General features: G+C 32.8%; 1 protein-coding gene across 2 annotated transcripts; it reads right to left on the reverse strand.

Annotated features, from left to right (window-relative positions):
* Positions 1-4,836: 4,836 nt before the first annotated feature.
* LOC115993074 (pleiotropic drug resistance protein 1-like) lies at positions 4,837-12,954 on the reverse strand. 2 transcript variants are annotated; one of them, XM_031117355.1, is made up of 24 exons: positions 12,479-12,804; positions 12,068-12,188; positions 11,861-11,949; positions 11,646-11,730; positions 11,400-11,559; positions 11,190-11,266; positions 10,840-10,893; positions 10,659-10,749; positions 10,274-10,575; positions 9,869-10,150; positions 9,445-9,761; positions 9,147-9,310; positions 8,961-9,064; positions 8,715-8,871; positions 8,538-8,636; positions 8,270-8,436; positions 7,856-8,188; positions 6,994-7,284; positions 6,820-6,903; positions 6,581-6,714; positions 6,184-6,411; positions 5,916-6,087; positions 5,499-5,753; positions 5,103-5,360 (listed from the first exon to the last, which is right to left on the reverse strand). In XM_031117355.1, the coding sequence occupies exons 1-24, from the start codon at positions 12,802-12,804 to the stop codon at positions 5,103-5,105; spliced, it is 4,350 nt and encodes a 1,449-aa protein (XP_030973215.1). The 2 variants fall into 2 exon arrangements, with proteins under 2 accessions (XP_030973214.1, XP_030973215.1); XM_031117354.1 differs by having other exon boundaries at positions 4,837-5,360; positions 6,820-7,284; positions 12,479-12,954.
* Between the last annotated feature and the right edge of the window lie 6,296 nt (positions 12,955-19,250).

Consider the following 19,250-nt stretch of genomic DNA (forward strand, 5'->3'; position numbering starts at 1 on the left):
TCTTTGATCACCTTGAAATTTTGTAAGCGTGAAAAACATATGAAGATAATGTAATCTAACGGTAGCTTTGTCAAAATTCACATTGAATTAGGAAATATAGAGTTGAGTTCAATTTACACTTGACGTAATTCTAAAATATGTTACATCACCCAATAACTTATTATTAATATCATATTTTGAAAATTCAACCGTTGGATTACATGTTCTATATGATCTTAATATGCATGTCAATTTTCATGCCAATCGAATGTAATTTACTATTTGATCTATAAACTCATCTTTTATGCATTATTTTAACTATTTAAACTTGAATTTAGACAATTGATTGATGACATGACTATTAATCTTTGATCACCTTGAAATTTTGTAAGCATAAAAAATATATGAAGATAATGTAATCTAACAGTAGATTTGTCAAAATTTACATCGAATTAAGAAATATAGGGTTGGGTTTAAGTTACACCTAACGTAAGTTTAAAAAATGTTACACCACCAAATAACTTATTATAATTTCTATTTTGAAAATCCAACTGTTGGATTACATGTTCTATATGGTCTTAACATGCATGGCAATTGTCATGCCAATCGGATGTAATTTACCATTTGATCGTTAAACTCATCTTTTATGCGTTATTTTAAACTACTAAAACTTGAATCTAGATAATTGATTAATGACATGGCTATTAATCTTTGATTCTCTTAAATTTTGTAAGCATGAAAAATATACGAAAATAATGTAATCTAACGGTAGATTTGTCAAAATTCACATTGAATTAAGAAATATAGAGTTGAGTACAATTTACACTTGAGGTAATTCTAAAAAATATTACACCACCCAATAACTTATTATTGATATCATATTTTGAAACTGCAACCATTGGATTACATGTTCTATATGATCTTAACATGCATACTAATTTCCATGCCAACTAGATATAATTTACCATTTGATCTATAAAGTCATCTTTTATGCATTATTTTAAACTATTTACACTTGAATCTAGACAATTGATTGATGACATGACTATTAATCTTTGATCACCTTGAAATTTTGTAAACATGAAAAATATGTGAAGATAATGTAATCTAACGGTAGATTTGTCAAAATTCACATCAAATTAAGAAATATAGGGTTGGGTTCAAGTTACACCTGACGTAACTCTAAAAAATGTTATACCACCAAATAACTTATTATTGAATTTATATTTTGAAAATCCAACTGTTAGATTACATGTTCTATTTGGTCTTAACATGCGTGCCAATTGTCTTGCCAATCGGATGTAATTTACTATTTGATCTTTAAACTCATCTTTTATGCGTTATTTTAAACTACTAAAACTTGAATCTAGATAATTGATTGATGACATGGTTATTAATCTTTGATCACCTTGAAATTTTGTAAGCATGAAAAATATACGAAGATAATGTAATCTAACGGTAGATTAGTCAAAATTCACATTGAATTAAGAAATATAGAGTTGAGTTCAATTTACACTTGACGTAATTCTAAAAAATGTTACACCACCCAACAACTTATTATTGATATCATATTTTAAAAATCAAATCGTTGGATTTCATGTTCTATATGATCTTAACATGCATGCAAATTGTCATGTCAATCAGATGTAATTTACTATTTGATCTATAAACTCATATTTTATGCATTATTTTAAACTACTAAAAGTTGAATCTAGACAATTGATTGATAACATGGCTATTAATCTATGATCATCTTGAAATTTTGTAAGCAAGAAAAATATATGAAGATAATGTAATTTAACGGTAGATTTGTCTAAGTTCACATCGAATTTAGAATTATATGGTTCGGTTCGAGTAACACCTAACGTAACTCTAAAAAATGTTACACCACCCAATAAGTTGTTATTGAATTTATATTTTGAAAATCGAACCAATGGATTACATGTTCTATATGGTCATAACATGCATGCCAATTTCCAAGCCAATCAGATGTAATTTACCATTTGATCTATAAATTCATCTTTTATGAATTATTTTAAACTATTTAAACTTGAATCTAGACAATTGATTGATGACATGACTATTAATCTTTGATCACCTTAAATTTTTTAAGAATGAAAATTATATGAAGATAACATGATCTAACGGTAGATTTGTCAAAATTCACATTGAATTAAGAAATATAAAGTTGAGTTCAATTTACACTTGACGTAATTCTAAAAAATGTTACACCACCCAATAACTTATTATTGATATCATATTTTGAAAATCTAACCGTTGGATTATATGTTCTATATGATCTTAACATACATGCAAATTTTCATATCAAATGGATGTAATTTACTATTTGATCTATAAACTCATATTTTATGCATTATTTTAAACTATTAAAACTTGAATCTAGACAATTGATTGATGACATGGCTATTAATCTTTGATCACCTTGAAATTTTGTAAGCATGAAAAATATATGAAGATAATGTAATCTAATTGTATATTTGTCAAAATTCACATTGGATTAAGAAATATAGGGTTGGGTTCGAGTAACACCTGACGTAACTCTAAAAAATATTACACCACCAAATAACTTATTATTGAATTTATTTTTTAAAAATTCAACCGTTGGATTACATGTTCTATATGGTATTAACATGCATGCCAATTTTCATACCAATCAGACGTAATTTACCATTGATCGTTAAGCTCATCCTTGATGCGTTATTTTAAAATACTAAAACTTGAATTTAGATAATTGATTGATGACATGGTTATTAATCTTTGATCACCTTGAAATTTTTTAAGCATGAAAAATATATGAAAATAATGTAATGTAACGGCAGATTTGTCAAAAGTCACATTGAATTAAGAGATATAGGGTTGGGTTCGAGTTACACTTGACATAACTAAAAAAATTGTTACACTACCCAATAAGTTATTATTGAATTTATATTTTAGAAATCCAACCGTTGGATTACTTTTTCTATATGTTCTTAACATGCATGCCAATTTCCATGCCAATCGGATGTAATTTACCATTTGATCTATAAACTTATCTTTTATGCATTATTTTAAACTATTTAAACTTAAATCTAGACAATTGATTGATTACATGATTATTAATCTTTGATCACCTTGAAATTTTTTAAGCATGAAAAATATATAAAGATAATGTAATCTAATGGTATATTTGTCAAAATTCACATCAAATTAATAAATATAGGGTTGGGTTTGAGTTACACCTGATGTAACTCTAAAAAATTTTACTCCATCAAATAACTTATTATTGAATTTATATTTTAGAAATCCAACCGTTGGATTACATGTTCTATATGGTCTTAACATTTATGCTAATTTCCATGCTAATCGGACGTAATTTACCATTTGATCGTTAAACTCAGCTTTTATGCATTATTTTAAACTACTAAAACTTGAATATAGATAATTGATTGATTACATGGCTATTAATTTTTGATTAGTTTGAAATTTTATAAGTTTGAAAAATATATGAAGATAATGTAATCTAACGGTAGATTTGTCCTAATTTACATCGAATTAAGAAATATAGAGTTAGGTTCAAGTTACACGTGATGTAACTCTAAAAAATGTTACATCACTTAATAATTTATTATTGAATTTATATTTTGAAAATCCAACCATTGGATTACATTTTCTATATGTTCTTAACATGCACACCAATTTTCATGACAATCGGATGTAATTTATCCTTTGATCTATAAACTCATCTTTTATGCATTATTTTAATTAAATCTAATCCAAATCTAACTCAACTAAATTATTATGGGTAAACCCCAACCCACCTAATTACCCAATAATTAAAATTACCAAATTGCCCCTAAAACTTGCAAATAACCAAAGTACTCCTAAAATCCTCTAAAATTGTTGAAATGCACACTAAACCTAAAAAATGGCCGAAATACCTCTAAAATCATAAAATTACCAAAATATCCCTAAAACTTAAAACATTACCAAAATATCTCTGGAAACTAAAAAAATAGGTGACGAACACTTAGTTCGTCACCAAAAACACCTCCATCTTAATATTGGATGATGAATTTGGAATTTCATTACCTCTAGTTAGTCTTTGGTTAAACAATTGGTGACGAAAATTTATTTTGTCATCAAAAACACCTACATCCTAATATTGGGTGACGAATTTAGAATTTCGTCACCTCTGGTAAGTCTTTGGTGATGCGAATATTTCGTCACCCTAGGTTTGACTTTTTTCTTATGACTTATAGTGACGAAATAAATATTTCATTACCAATTGGTACATCTTTGGTGACGAAATATTGATTTCGTCACCAATTTTAAAATTTTTATAATATTTGGTGATGGATTCTTCTTTTCCTCACTAAATGTTATCATCTGGTGACGAAATTGTTTATCCTCACTAGATTTCGTCACCATAGCCCACTTTTGTTGTAGTGAAGATAAATGATTATTGCATTTGCAAAAGTCTTTATTTTAATCGGTAGATTGGAATATGAGTAATGCTACAAACACAAACTATTTTACAATATTTTTACAAACTGCTAATGTGGTTTTAGCATTTTTCAAATAGTTATTGGAGTAATGCTATAAACACAAACTATTTTACAACATTTTTACAACCTACTTATATGACAAATTTTTACTAGTTCTAATATAGGCCTAACACTAACATCACATTTTTACTTTCAATAACTAATTGGAAAATGTTAAAGCCATATCAACAGTTTGTAAAAATGTTGTAATGCAATTTTGGGGAAGTACAACTTGATCATTTCTACAAATCGTTACACTTTACAAAATTTGAAGACGAAATCAAGAAAATAATTGCTTAGAGTAATTAAAGAAATCAGAGAAATCAATTATATTGAAATGGAATTGAAGTTCAAATATATACATTAGGTTAATTGATAGAAAATATATTTCAAACTACAGAAATCCCAATATAAATTTGGGCTCCCTTGTAACATGTTATCAATTAAATTAAATAAATAAATAAAATGTAACCCTTTGGCTTTTGACGTTGTGGACGTAGGTCTTAGTGACCGAGTGAATCTGAATCTCTTCCGTTCTTCCTTTCTCATCTTCTCCCATGATATTTCAAATTTTGACATCTATCTCCTTTGGAAATTAAACATTTTAATAGACACAGCAAAGATAAATGCAAATAGTATTGCAAACCCAACAACGACTGTTGCAACCACTCCTAGGAAATCATGATGGAAACCGAAATAGTCTCTCACAAAATCTTCCACTCTTTCACCAGTATCAAGCACGTCTTTCTTATCTCCAAACTGTGATGCAACCAACCCATACAAGGTCCAGGCTAATGGACATGCCCAAGAGTACCATCTCCACCAAATAGGGATCCTCTATTGTTGACAAGGTAGGAAAATAAAAGAACAAGGAAAAACGATTAGAAATATGTAATATCTGACATAAGTAAAGGAGAGAGGAGGAAAAAAAAAAAAAAAACAGGAATACAATTGAAATAAAGTGGAAAAACTTACAGGTCGTGGAACTATGAATCCAGAAAAGAGATTCCATATTGAATAAAATGCAGAGGCAATTATGGAAGAAATGTGGTGGTTTGGTGTCACGGCGACAGTCATCATGCCATAGAAGGTGAAGTACAGCAGTGAGAAATACGTGAAGAATAGGTACCAGAAGAATTTAGCAGCAGTCCATTCAAATCCAATCAATACATATACAATAACACCATAGAACAAAGTTTGTACAAAAACGTATGGGACTTCAATCAGAACCTGCAATAAAAGATGAAATTTCATAATCATACATTGGTAGAGCATGATGTTAAAAACGCAGTTTTTAATACACAAATTTTTTTATCATATCAAAATGGTAGTGTTTCTAAACAAATTTAACAGTACAACTAAGTCAACAAAATCCTGACAAATGGTTCTTACCTGTGCAAACGCATAGGGCAATGCTGAATACATCCCAGCTGCTCTTTCTCTATAGAAGACTGTTCGTTCGACAGCTACCACTGGCTGCACTGAATTAGAGTTTTTAACTCCAATAAAGAGAACAGCAGCATACATGGAACCCATTGCATTAAACAAATCTTGTTGCTTTGTCCTGTATTTATTAATGTTGAAAGTTAATACAAATTCTCAAAGAAATTGGAGCAATTTGCACAATTACATTGTTCTTTGTTCCCCAGTTGCAACTTACGTTTTTGAGCCAAGGTTCAAGAACATTGTCCCGAACATCAGGGCTATGACAGTTGTGAAGATAAATCTTACAGCAGTGTATAGGGGGTTGCGCCAATACGACCAATGTTGTTTCCATAAGCAAGCCATGAATTGGGTGAAATATGACTGTGAGTATTGAGTAGGGAAATAGAGGTCCTTCGATCCAGGAGTAGGGATGCTCAATTGTTCAATAAGTTCCTTGTTTCTCCTGAAATATATGCCATTCAGTTGTACAGGTTTAGTCACAAAAAAAAAAAAAAAAAAAAAAAAAAAAAAAACCCCAACATATGAAAAAGATATGTGGGTGGTTTTAATCTAAGTATAGGGACAAAGATTTGATCGCATAATTTAGACAGGTAGTATATAAATAGATCTACCTGTACAGCTCTGAATTTCTGTACACATTAGCAAATTCAATCCCCAACGTTGTTTCATGTGCTGATGAAGTAACTTCCAACATCCAAGTTGCTGGATTGTAACCATCTTTAATTTTACTTACTCCTTCTATTCCCTAAAAGATAAGAGAGGTACTTGTATTAGCAAATATTTAGAAAGATTAAGATCTAGAGTTGAAAGTTTGACTGTATATATTTCCTGACATTCAGTAACATCATACCTCAAAATACTGGATTAAATGGCAAGAATGGTGACCCAATGGCCCTACATATATCTCTTGTCCCCCATGCTTCAATAGGAATAGCTGCAATGTCATGTTAAACATGTCATTCTCATATACAGAAGAGAATATGAACAAAAGTTCCATACATTTTAATTTATTAGTATTTTTCACCTCATCAAAAGCTTCAAATATGTCAATGCTTGGCTGATGGATGGTGCACACAACTGTTCTTCCAGTGTCAACGGTGTTCCTCACAGTTCTCATAACTATGGCAGCAGCTCTAGCATCCAACCCTGAGGTTGGTTCATCCATGAAAATTATGGAGGGGTTGGCAACTAACTCAACTGCAATTGTTAGCCTCTTACGTTGCTCAGTCGAGAGACCATTCACACCTGGCAACCCGACTAATGCCTGCCTCAACGGTTTCAGCTCCACAAGCTCCATAACTTCCTCAACAAACATCTGCAACCATTTTTCATTTTCAAAAAAACTGCATAACAAGCTGGTGAAATATTCTTTTCTTTTCTTTTTCACAGACTGGTGAAATATTCAATCTGCTTGTATTTGACTAAAATTCTTTACCATTCAGAGATAATTGTAATAAAGCCTATAGTGTAACATATGAATACAAAATCAGCATTTACAACACTTAGCTCAGCTACCATGAAAAATTTTGTGAACCAAACAAAAATGTTGATTCCTCACTACATGCTGTCATGGCTTTGATGACATCAATCATGCTTATAAGGTCTCTTGACTGGTCCGTCTTAGCACACAAGGAAAGAGTTTTTTTTTTTTTTTGGATAGCCAATTAACCACACAAGGTAAGAATTACAAGCTTATAATATAAAAAAGTTATTACTCCAACCATGAACCGAGGCCCCAAGCAAAACCTGAGTCTGACTTAGCTCAACCAAATTTAGTTTGACAACCAACTTTTCAAAAATGACTTGCCTTGCAACATCTGTGAATTGCAATCAAACAAATAGGAGAAACCCAATGCCAGAGATACTTTCAAGTTTGGGAAACCAACCATCTTTTTTTGAGAATCGACATCAGGGGATAAACGAAGCCATGCTGAGTAGAGCAAGGACTCGTAGACAGTTACATGAGGAGAGTGAATGTCATTCTGCTCACAGTATCCAGAAACTCTAGCAAATGTTTCTTGCTTCTTTGGATACCCAGAAATCGTGATCTTCCCATCGATATATCCACCAGTTTTTCTACCTGCTAGTACATCCATCAAAGTTGTTTTACCAGCACCACTTACACCCATCAGTGCTGTGAGAACTCCTGGCCTGAATGAACCACTCACACCCTTCAGGAGCACCAATTTATCCTCGGTAACACCTTGATTCTTCATTTCCTGCACAGTTTTTAAATTAGAATGACTGGAACAGGAAACTATATCATTTCCAAAATTTTTATATTATATGTTACAAGTTACCTGTGGCATGTCAACAGAGTACTTTATTTCATCGAAGGTAATGGAATGTTGGTCAAATGGAAGAATCATTCCTCTATTCCTATTCTGATTGATCTCTACAGAAGCGTCTGTGCTAATAGATGAGAGGCTAGAGGTATTACTGCCCCTCTTAATTTCATATCCATTCTCTGCAGGTCAAAAAAAATTAGTTGGATTTAAGAGAAATTAAAAGATTAAAAAATACAAGAACACACACACAAACAAGCATGCATTGTAAGAGATATATCACCTATGCTTGTTTTGTGACTTGAGTTGTTTTCTCTAGATCTGTAATCCTGTCCATTGCTTTCAGGTTCTTCGGATTTAACAGACTGTGGCTTTCCCAATGCTGCACAATATTTTAGACAACATTAATACATAATCTCTCACATGTATGCCTTGAAGTTGAAAAGGTGGAGGTACTCACGTTTGAGATATGTGAGAGCCAGAGTGAAGGCAGCATTGAAAAGTAATATATATCCAATTAATGCCCCCACTCCTATCCAATACCAATATGCATGTGTAAAGAATCCGCGAGACTTCAAAACTTCAATTCCTAGTGATTCCATTGAGTTTGGGAGAACCTTCAGTAAAAAAACCGGTTCAAATGTCAAAAAAATATTAAGAAACATTGTAAAAAAAAAAAGTTAACAATGGCAGTTTAAGAAATTACATGTCTCCAACTCTTCCCAAGAAACTCGTTAACTACAATAGCATTCTGTGCATACATCATCGGTGAAATCCAGTAACCCCATATCCACCATTTCTTTATGTTCTCTGTGGGAGGACACAATCAAATAAGAAGTAATAGAAAAGATTTTGTCCAATTAAAAAAGAAAAGCCACATATTAAATTATACCTCTTGACAGGACAAAGCCACCCAAAGCAAACAGCGTGACCAGTGCAAATGATCCAAAGGAGTTGGCAAGAATCAGGTCCCCCCTACCAATTGCCCCAATAAAGCGAAATAATGCAGAAGCCATCTGGTTAAGAACTAAAAGCAGAAGGTACTGCCTAAAAAACCTGTAATACAAACATGAGAAAATATATAATTTGAAATATGAAAAAAAAAAAAAAAAGAAGAAGAAAGGGAAACATATCTTTGTAAGTTGACAAAAAACTAGCAAGATTTTATTTATTTATTCTTTATCTTTTACCTTCCAGCACTTGGATCAAAGCCAATGACATAGTAAGTGATGAATACCCATACAGCAACTTCTGCAAACGTGATTGGAATCTTGATGATCCATGCAGGGAGAGAATATGCCCATGGAGGATAGAATAGGAGCTTCCTTTGCTTGAAGAAAACAGGAAGCTTTGCAACGGTCATGGACATCTCAGCAATACCATTAAACATGATGACAACAACACTATAGAACAAAGCACCACTATAGATTCCTCCATCAGTCACTGAATTTCGGTGCATCTCAGTCCGTAGGAAAGTTGTCATAACAACCATTGCCATTATCGTAAGATAAAAGTAGAAAACAAAAGAAAAAGTTTATACTACTCATATTTGGGTATAATGAAATTTGATATAGAAAAGAAAGTTTAAAAAAAATACTATAAAGCTCCTCTTACTTGAATGAACTTGAAGATGTAGACAAACGAATTCCTTTTCATGAGCAAGAATTCTCTTGACAAGCAAGCTTTCAGCAGCTCTGCCTTATTGACACCATACTTTCTTGTTGTCAAAGCAGCTGGATGGCTCTTAGCCTTGTCAAACTGAGTTGCAAGTTCATCCCCGAGTTTCCGTCCCACATGGAAAGATTGGAACGCCTCAGCAAATTCCTTGACTGTTACAAAATTGTAGGGCTCGTCTTTCTGTGCCCAGTACTGCTCCTGATCTTTCCTTGAAGTCACCTATAAATTGGTTATACATGAATCCAAATATGAGATTCTACTTGTAATGCTTATCTCTTTAGAAGACAATAATACCATTAGCATATATGAGACCAAAAAAAAAAAACCTTTATTCAAACTCACTTCTTGCAGGAAGTCGGCCACCCCTTTCCTCTCAGGACATTTAAAGCCCATTGATTCAAAAAATTCAAGCACTTGTTCACGGGGACCCTGGTATGCAATCTGGCCATCAGAGATGAGAATAATGTCATCGAAAAGATTATAAGTCTCTGGTGCTGGCTGGAGGAGGGAGATGACAGCAGTTCCATTGAAAATGTGAACATATTGCTTGATTGAATTCACAATCTGAAAAGTTGTTGAGCTATCCAAACCAGTAGATATTTCATCCATGAATAACACTTTAGATGGTCCAACCAACATCTCACCTATAATTTAAGCATTAGATATTATTTATACAGTTGTAGAGAGAATGTGATTCTGTATATATGAACTACAAATTTGACTTTACCAGTTGTAACTCGTTTCCTTTGCCCTCCAGATATTCCCCTTAACATTTGATTCCCAACTAAGGTATCTGCACAGACTTCCAATCCCAAAACCTGAAAACAATGTGGAAATTGAATAAAAGTGAACTATAATGATAATTTCTAAAAAATTTCATAATCAATTCAACAATTTGCTGTTATTACCTTTAGAATGTAATCTGTCACCACATTCACCTCCTGCCCTTCTGTTGCCAGTGCCTAGATTAGCAGAAACAAACAAATAGAATGACAAATAATGACAATACATATTTTAAGGAAGCTGTGAAAACCAGGACAGAAAAGATTGGTTTTGCTTGATTTTAATTTGAACATAATTTTATCATATACTACAAATTTCCTCAAAAGGTAAAATTTGCAAGGGTACCCATCAATGTAATTATCCATAAATCTAATTCTCATCAATCTTGAGAGGCACAAACCCTTCTCAAAATAAAAATAAAAAGTTTAGTGCTAGAACTTCCAAATGTTGTAATTGACGATAGATTTCTTCCTACCTTCATGTAGATGTCAACATCAGGATCAGGCTTAATATTTGCCTCTTTCTCTCTTCTTGCTAGCTCTGCTAGCATCTCTGTAGGGGCAAAATAAAAAGGGAAGGGGAATACGAAAAAAAAGTCAAGCTTAAATAATCCTTCCTCAGAAGTACAATTTAGGAAATATAAAAAGAAGAAAAAGGAACAAAATAATCCTTTAAATTAACTAACCATAACGCGATCCAACCCCTTGGCATCTTGCAGAGAAGGCCAAAGTTTCCCTTACAGTCATTTCTCCGATATGAAGGTCATGTTGACTGACATAAGCAGCAGTTCTTTGTGGAACAAACTCATGCATTTCGTGGCCATTATAAGTCACCTTCCCAGAAAACTGAACAAGAATTTTTACTCAATGCGTTAGATGTACTGAAGAAAAAGTAGAATATGCAGTGGTAAGAATTCAAATTTGCCTAATACCTTTAGGTCGGGATCAAGCTCTCCAGCTAGAGCCAACAAGAGTGTGGTCTTTCCAGAACTTGGAGGGCCCAAAAGTAATGTCATTCTATGTGAAACACAGAAACCGTGTTAGAAATGGATAATAGAATTTCTAACAGGAAAGGGAACACTAAAGAGAAAAATTATGAAACAATGAGACTTCATTTTGATAATTGTAAAAAGGGCTATCTTCTCACCTGCTAGGCTTGATGACTCCACTAACATCTTGAAGGATTGACAAATGTTTCTTTCTGCTTGGAAGAATATGGAGATAATTCAAGAAACCCTTTAAAATCAAAAACAATATGAGTCATATAAGAATGAATTTAAAAAGAAACGAAAAAAAAAAGGCATCAATATTTGTTGAATAATAACAAATGGTGTATTTATTTAGGCGTAATTACCTCCATTATATTAACAGAGAAGTTCAAGAATGTTGGTAAAGCTCTGCTTCCAACATGTGCTTCTGCCTCAACATTCAAATGCTCAAAATGGACTTCAATTGTGGGAATAGCAATTCCAACTCTAAGAAATCCAAAAAAAAAAAAATACCCATTACTGAATATTCATATGAAACATACATCAAATCAAAATAAAAGGAAATTGGATAAACAGAATTAACGCACAAAAAAAGAAGCTAAATTAATATCAGTCCCTCTATAAAATACTTACAAACTAACATGGAAATGAATATTTTCGATACTACACAAACAATGTAATAAATAATTTTCTTAACATCTTCTGTTTTGTACTTCAAATTTAAGACGGCAACTTCTAAGAATTATATAGTAAAATTTATAATATCTCAAAGTTACCTGTCCAAGCGGTCCTTGAACTTATACAAGAACTTCTCATGATCCTCCTCGGGGACCTTCATCAACCTCTCAACCAAACTCCTCCTTTCCTTCTGTCCAAGATGATGTACATCGATTTCACTGGTCTCACCTTGCGGTGTAGTCAGTAAACCTTTCGTCAAACGGTTGTACGTAGGAAGCTTCTGTAGAGCAGCCCATTTAAGAGCTTCTTCATCATCATCTTCTCGTGAAGATTTCGAGAAAATTTCCATGGTGGCGTCCCTCCACATTGAGGGACTGCTTAGTCGAAAACTACTACCGGCTTTATAAATATCCCCACTCTCCATTGTTACAAAAGATCAGTGCCTCAACAACAGCTAAAACCCACCAAAACCCAGAACTGTTTCTTCGAATTTACGTGAAATAAGGCCAAGGTTTCAGGCTATATGGATCAGAACCTGAAAAATATAGAAATGGTTTTTTTTTTTTTTTTTTTTTTTTTTTTTTTTTTTGTCTCTGTGTTGAAGTTGAGCAACTTATTAGTTTCCTTCTATACTCTGAAACCAGTATGAGTACAGGTGGGTTGAGTTGTGCGCGTATTTATAATTTATAGAGTCGAAAAGGGTGGCTTTTGAAGCGTCAAACTTTAGCGTCCATGTTCCTTTATTTTTTTAATTGGTGTGGAAACTGGTTATTACTTTCTCGCGCAACAAAGAAAACAAAATTCAGATTTGGTTCTGATTTCATGCTCCTTCTATGAGTCATCCAATTGTGGCAAAAACAAATAAGAAATGTTTGACTTTACTTTTTTTTTTTTTTTTTTAAAAGCATGTATGTTCCTTTTTATTAGTAGTTATTAATACAAGTACTTGCTTTTGGTTGAGTGTTATTTTCAAAGTAATGGACCTCTTCTTTAAGTTTACAACTCTTTGCATTGCATGCACGTGTCTTAAAAATATTACTATTTATTTAAACACCAAGAAAAGGATTGGCCATAAACTAATTGCTTCAGTAATGCATTACGTAGGATCCCCCACCTGGTCATTAAGGTACTTATGTCATATTATAATCACTTAATGTCTTGCATTCACGTTTTCTATCACCAAATAAATAAAAAAGGAAATAACAATAAATAATGACCCCATTTAACAATGAAGAAAACAAAAGGAACAATAAAAAATGTATATATATTTATTCTTTTTTTTTTTTTTTTTTGTTTATCCATTGTCCATTAAAATGTGGGGGAAAACGTTTTTAAAATAAGTAACTGAAACTTTTCTCAAGTGGGCCTATATGCAAAAATATTATATAAAAACTAATAGCTATTCTTAAAGTATAACGAAATAGTACTCTTTCATCTCACGAGAATGGTGCAACCCACTACGAATTTAATATATTTTGGTTACTTACTATTATGTGAAAGAATGAAGTACCACACCCTAGTGATTTGATTAATTACTTATCATATCATGGGATTTTAATTGATTGAAATATTATATTACACTACTTTTCTATGTTTTAAATTTAATTTTATTCTGGTCACATTACAATGAAATAATGTAGTAGAAAGATAACAATGGATATAAGCACAATGATGTTCAAACATGAAATATAATTTTTTTTATTATATAAAACTACTAAATTCATTTTTAATGCATATATTGCTTACAAAATTTTAGTAATAATACTTGCTAATTGCTACAATTGCTTGTGCAGATTTTTTTTTAAATAAAATTGTGGGTCTGAGAGTTCTGCAGTCCGGCCCAAACTCTATCTGGGCCCAGGGCCCGTGCCGAGGAGGTACCTTGCCGAAGACAAATGCTCAGTGGCCGAGGTAGCAAGGGGAACGGCTGAGAACTTACCCTATCCTCGGCATTCCATAGCTTCAACAGGAAGACCAACACCTTGGTGTAGGCAATCCCCAAACAGCCCCCTCAAAGGGATATGAACGGAATGAGGCCCATAGGGAAGCAGGGTGTGAACTCGGACCAGGGAAAGTGCGGCCGACCCCCTTCAGTAAATGCACCTGCCAATACCCAGAGCTGGTTAATGAGAAAAGACGTTTGGGCGGTGCGAACGTCGGTCCATGCAATTAATAGAAAGTTAGACAGGACAGCTGATGGGATGGATACAGAAACAAGCTCCTGCCTGACCTACAAGTGGAGGGTCAGGATCAGCCAAGACGGACTATATAATAAAAAGGAAGGTGCGCCAAGAGGGGGGGTTGGGAAAAATGGCCAGAAACCAGAGCCTCCCAGCCCACCTCCAGGAGAAAGACTCCAGGGGTGTAGGAAAGCTTAAGTTCATACGAATACCGCGAAAAACCCACCGCCTATCGAACAAGGCCTAGCCTTCCAAACCCACGCTCTACAAATGATATTGTTAGGGGCCTTTTCACGTGCGAATCCGACACTGTTACGGTCCGTCACGAATCGCGTCCTTACAAAAATAAAATCTAAAAAACCCTTCTTAATATTGATTATATTATATTAAAAGAAGGTTAATTATGCAGATTATCACATTATCAATGAAAATAACATGTTAGCAAAATATAAGTATAAGAGCTTAGTAATAATTTTGTTTCTTGAAAAGTAAAAAGAATGAATTTTAAGTACACGAATTTATAATCTATAAAGTTAAATATAAAAAATAAAAAATAAAAAATAAAAATCAATTGATATTTATGGTCTTTGCGATCTCAAACAGCTGATATCAAAGTATCAAACCAACACGGTAATATTACTTGTAAAATTACATCTTTTATAAATTTACAAGTTAAAAAGAGTTGTATCATCTAAAAAATAACTAAGAGTATAAAAATAAAATGTCATTTTGAATATATATCACCAAAAAATATATATCACTGTCAGTTTTTCTAAAACCTTCTTTCTATTTTTTGTGTGTATTAAAATACTTAGTATTCTAAAAAAAATAATAATATATCATATTCCATATAATTATTAAAATTTTTACACCCATCATCAATGATATCATCGATCGGTTACACCATGTAGTGAACAGCCGTTTCTTACCAACTCTTCGATCCACACAAAACATCATGGCTGATATCAGCAAACATCGCAAGTGATGAGTAAACTTGCCTCATTTAGGCGTAGGGGGGAAGGAATATATGAAATCATTGATGATATCACAAACCAAAGTTTATGCCGCATCTCACTATAGGTTTGAGTTTGACTTCAACGTATGATAGGAATCTTATAATATATTTTTCAATTTAGTCTAACTTGCTCAAGTGCTATAGTATTATCCACAAACGGTTCCGTAATATCTTTGTCCTTTCCTAGCTTTTTTCAACGGGAAGAGACAAGTCCAATTTTTTTTTTTTATTGCCTTGCTTTTGCCAAGAAAGATGTGGCACCGAAAGCGACAAGAGCAAAGAGATTGGAACTCTACTTATTTTAAAATATAACGATCAAGCAAAGATATTGGAAATTTACTTTTCTCCACGTGTATAACATGCCCAAGAGCATAGGAACTCCGCAGATATTAAAAATAAGGATAAAACTTAGGTATAGTATTTTAGGAGAAATTATATAGTCTTTTAGTGGATCACATCATTTGTCTATCATTCCACTAAAACAAACTCATTTGTTTAAAATTGCTGAGTCAACAATCAATTTCTATTTAAAAAAAATTTCTATCTCAACAATTTTAAACAGGTGAGAGTTTTTTAGTGAAATAGTAAACCATATCACTTGTCTACCACGAAGACCTTATAATTTCTCGTATTTTAGGAGGTTGTATAAAAAAAAAATAAAAAAAAAGAATCTTAAGAAGGGAACTTAAATAACAAAACCTAGGTACTATACCTAAATCTTGCCCTTTAAATAAATAAATAAATAAATTGGTTAACAATTTTAAAATTGATATATGTTTATTTTAGTTTTTTTTTTTTTTTGAGAAAATTTAGTATATTTATAAAAGGGTGCAATCTATATTGAATCGATATTATAATTTGATTCAATCACGACTTATCATTATAATATAAATTATAAAGAAAACTAAATTAAAAACATTACTCACATATAATAGTGTTATATTTTTTTTGTTTCTCACTTTTTTTGTTTGTTTGTTTTGGTTATTCAATATATATGTGTTATATACAAATCTATTATCTCTCTCTCTCTCTTTTTGCCAAGGAAAATTTGATGATTAAGGGTGTGTTTGTTTCGGTGGAGTATAGAATTGGGAAACTATTTTACACCATCATGCATGTTTGGGTGCACATGCAAATAAGGTCAAACTGAAAATCATTTTCCCTTGACTATAAAATACCCCCAGCTGACCCGTAAAACCTTTTACACAATTATTTTATCTTCATTCTATTTCCGGACTACACACTCGAAGAGAGAGAGAGAGTGAGAGAGAGCTCAAAGTCCACTCCACCTAAAGACAACCCAAGCACAGCCTCGCCGGTCAGATCATCGTCCTCGTCCCCTACATGAGACGGTGAGTAGTATTTTCATCTTCCTTCCTTTCTTTTCTATCTTCATTCTCAGCTTTTCTTCTCTCCCCCACCACTCCTCATCCCCTCCATCTTGCTCAAACCCAACTCTGATGAAGCAGGCCCAAATTGAGTAATGCCCAAACCCAATCTACCCACTACAGCTACCCACACTGATTTGAGCATCCCACCACACCCATCCCTAAAATTTCCCAAAACCCATTCCTCAAACCCACCACACCCTATCCTTGTACCAGATTTGATATATATATATATATATATATATATATCCTTATTTATAGATTTATTTGTATATAAAAAATATATGTGCATAATGGTGTCTGGAATAGTGTTTGTGAAGGTATATGGCAGCTTCTGAATATTTTGGTAAACTGAAATTAGCATTGTTCTTGAATTAGGCTTGTTACAATATTTTTATGAATTTGGATGGTTTAACAACAATTATTGTGGAGACTTTGCTAAGATGATGTTGAATGGGTCCACATTTTCTTTTATTGCAAGTTGCTTTTTGGTAAATATCATCTTCTTGCTTACGCATTTGATTGAATGGTATGTCAAATAATTTCCTATGCTAAGAATATGTATGTCATAACACCAATTTTGGTTTTTAAACTGTTTATGCTATTGACCACCTAAAAGGTAAGACATACGTTGTTTTTGTTGGTCGTGTGCCTGGGTTGTATGACACATGGGAAGAAGCTTGTGCCCAAGTTCATCAATATTCTGGAGCAGACCACAAGGTGTATAAGCATAAAATGGATGCATAAATTGCTTTTATGAAGTTTTAGTAGATTGATGGTGGGAATGTGCAACAAGGTTCTTCATCCAATACATATTCTATTCATTCCAGCTTAAGTTCCAGTACTCCTTCAACTGAAGAGAGTTCCAGCACAAGAGATGTTAAATACAATTTATTGAAATATCAATTAGATATCGCAATTAAGCAGCAAAACCACGCAATGAAGATTGCAAAGTTGAATGCAAGAATGCTAAACACAATGGCATCTCAACTCCTACCTGATGATGAGCTCAATAAAATGGCATATCTAAACTTGGGTGAATGACCACGAAAGTTGTGTTAGGGCTGTGATTTTTGTATGTGGGTACCTCTGTCATTGTTATGTAAAACTTGGATGTGTATATGTTCATATTTTTTGTGATTGGAATTTTGTAATGGATGTGCATATATGATGTGTATAGGTATTTTGACATGCTCAATTGTATTATAGGTATATTTTTTTGGCATTTTCCTGTAAAATGTTTTACATTAGAGGGCCAAATGCAGGAAAATATTTTCTGGAAAAATGCTTTTACATGCACGACCAAACACTGAAAATACTTCTCCAGAGTATTTTCTAGAACCCAAAACAAACATCTAAAAATATTTTCCTTTTCATAAAATATTTTCAACTGAAAATATTTTACACTCGAAAAAGGTCTAACATCTTACCAAACACAACCTAAGGATGAAATCTCAATGTGACTTATAGCAAGAAATGGGGTTTACATGTTAAGACTTAAGATCCAAAATTTTCAATCCTCGATTTTAGTAAAATAAGTTTAAAAGTCAAGAAATGAATCATTAAATAAAATCTCTCTGATACAAAGAGCAAGATTGTCTTTAATTATGTTATCAACAATATAAATTACAATATTTAAGTCAACTAGAAGATCCGGGCAACATGGTTCTCTTGCATTCAGGTCATTCACCCGTGATCCTCCACTTTGGTGTGATAGTCATTCATCAAGACTCGAGATTCTCTTAACAATTTTTTTTTTTTTTTTTTTTCTTGAGATAAGATATTCTTAAAGAGGATGAGAGGTCCGAGCGAACCTGACTGCAAAACCAGCCCATCTTTAGCGGACAAAACCCAAGTTGGGATGGATCATGAGATTGGTCAGGGTTCCCAAGAAGAACAAAATGACGCCAACAACAAGAAGCAAGGAAATGAACCTGGACATCACTTTACTCTCTATTTGTAGCCACCTAGACTGAAATAATGGTGAAAAATGCTGCAACAACCTTAGAAATAGTTAGAACCCTAAATCATGTTTTTTACAGTTTAATCACTTTTAAACTAAACTAATGATACTAGACAAGATAGTTGCAGTGCACAAGAATACTATGAACCCTCCAAGTCCACAATTCTATATGTACTTCAGTACTTCAAGTTCTAGCTATAGCAATCGACTGCTCCAAGTCCTTTCTCTTTCTAGTTTATCGAAAAACCTCCATTGAAACACCAATGTAAACACCACCAAAATGAATTGGATCTTGAGATGGTCGCAACTTGCCTAATCATCACT

This window comes from Quercus lobata, chromosome 5, assembly GCF_001633185.2.
Source record: "Quercus lobata isolate SW786 chromosome 5, ValleyOak3.0 Primary Assembly, whole genome shotgun sequence".
Classification (NCBI taxonomy): domain Eukaryota; kingdom Viridiplantae; phylum Streptophyta; class Magnoliopsida; order Fagales; family Fagaceae; genus Quercus; species Quercus lobata.

Bases quoted from the DNA above. Each gene is read 5' to 3' on its own strand.
- LOC115993074 (XM_031117354.1), bottom strand. From the start codon at position 12,804: ATGGAGAGTGGGGATATTTATAAAGCCGGTAGTAGTTTTCGACTAAGC. The intron at 7,285-7,855 runs GTTGGTTTCCCA...AAATGGTTGCAG, and splicing joins TCGATTCTCAAAAAAAGATG to ATGTTTGTTGAGGAAGTTAT. The intron at 6,412-6,580 runs GTAGATCTATTT...CATATATTTCAG, and splicing joins AGAAATTCAGAGCTGTACAG to GAGAAACAAGGAACTTATTG.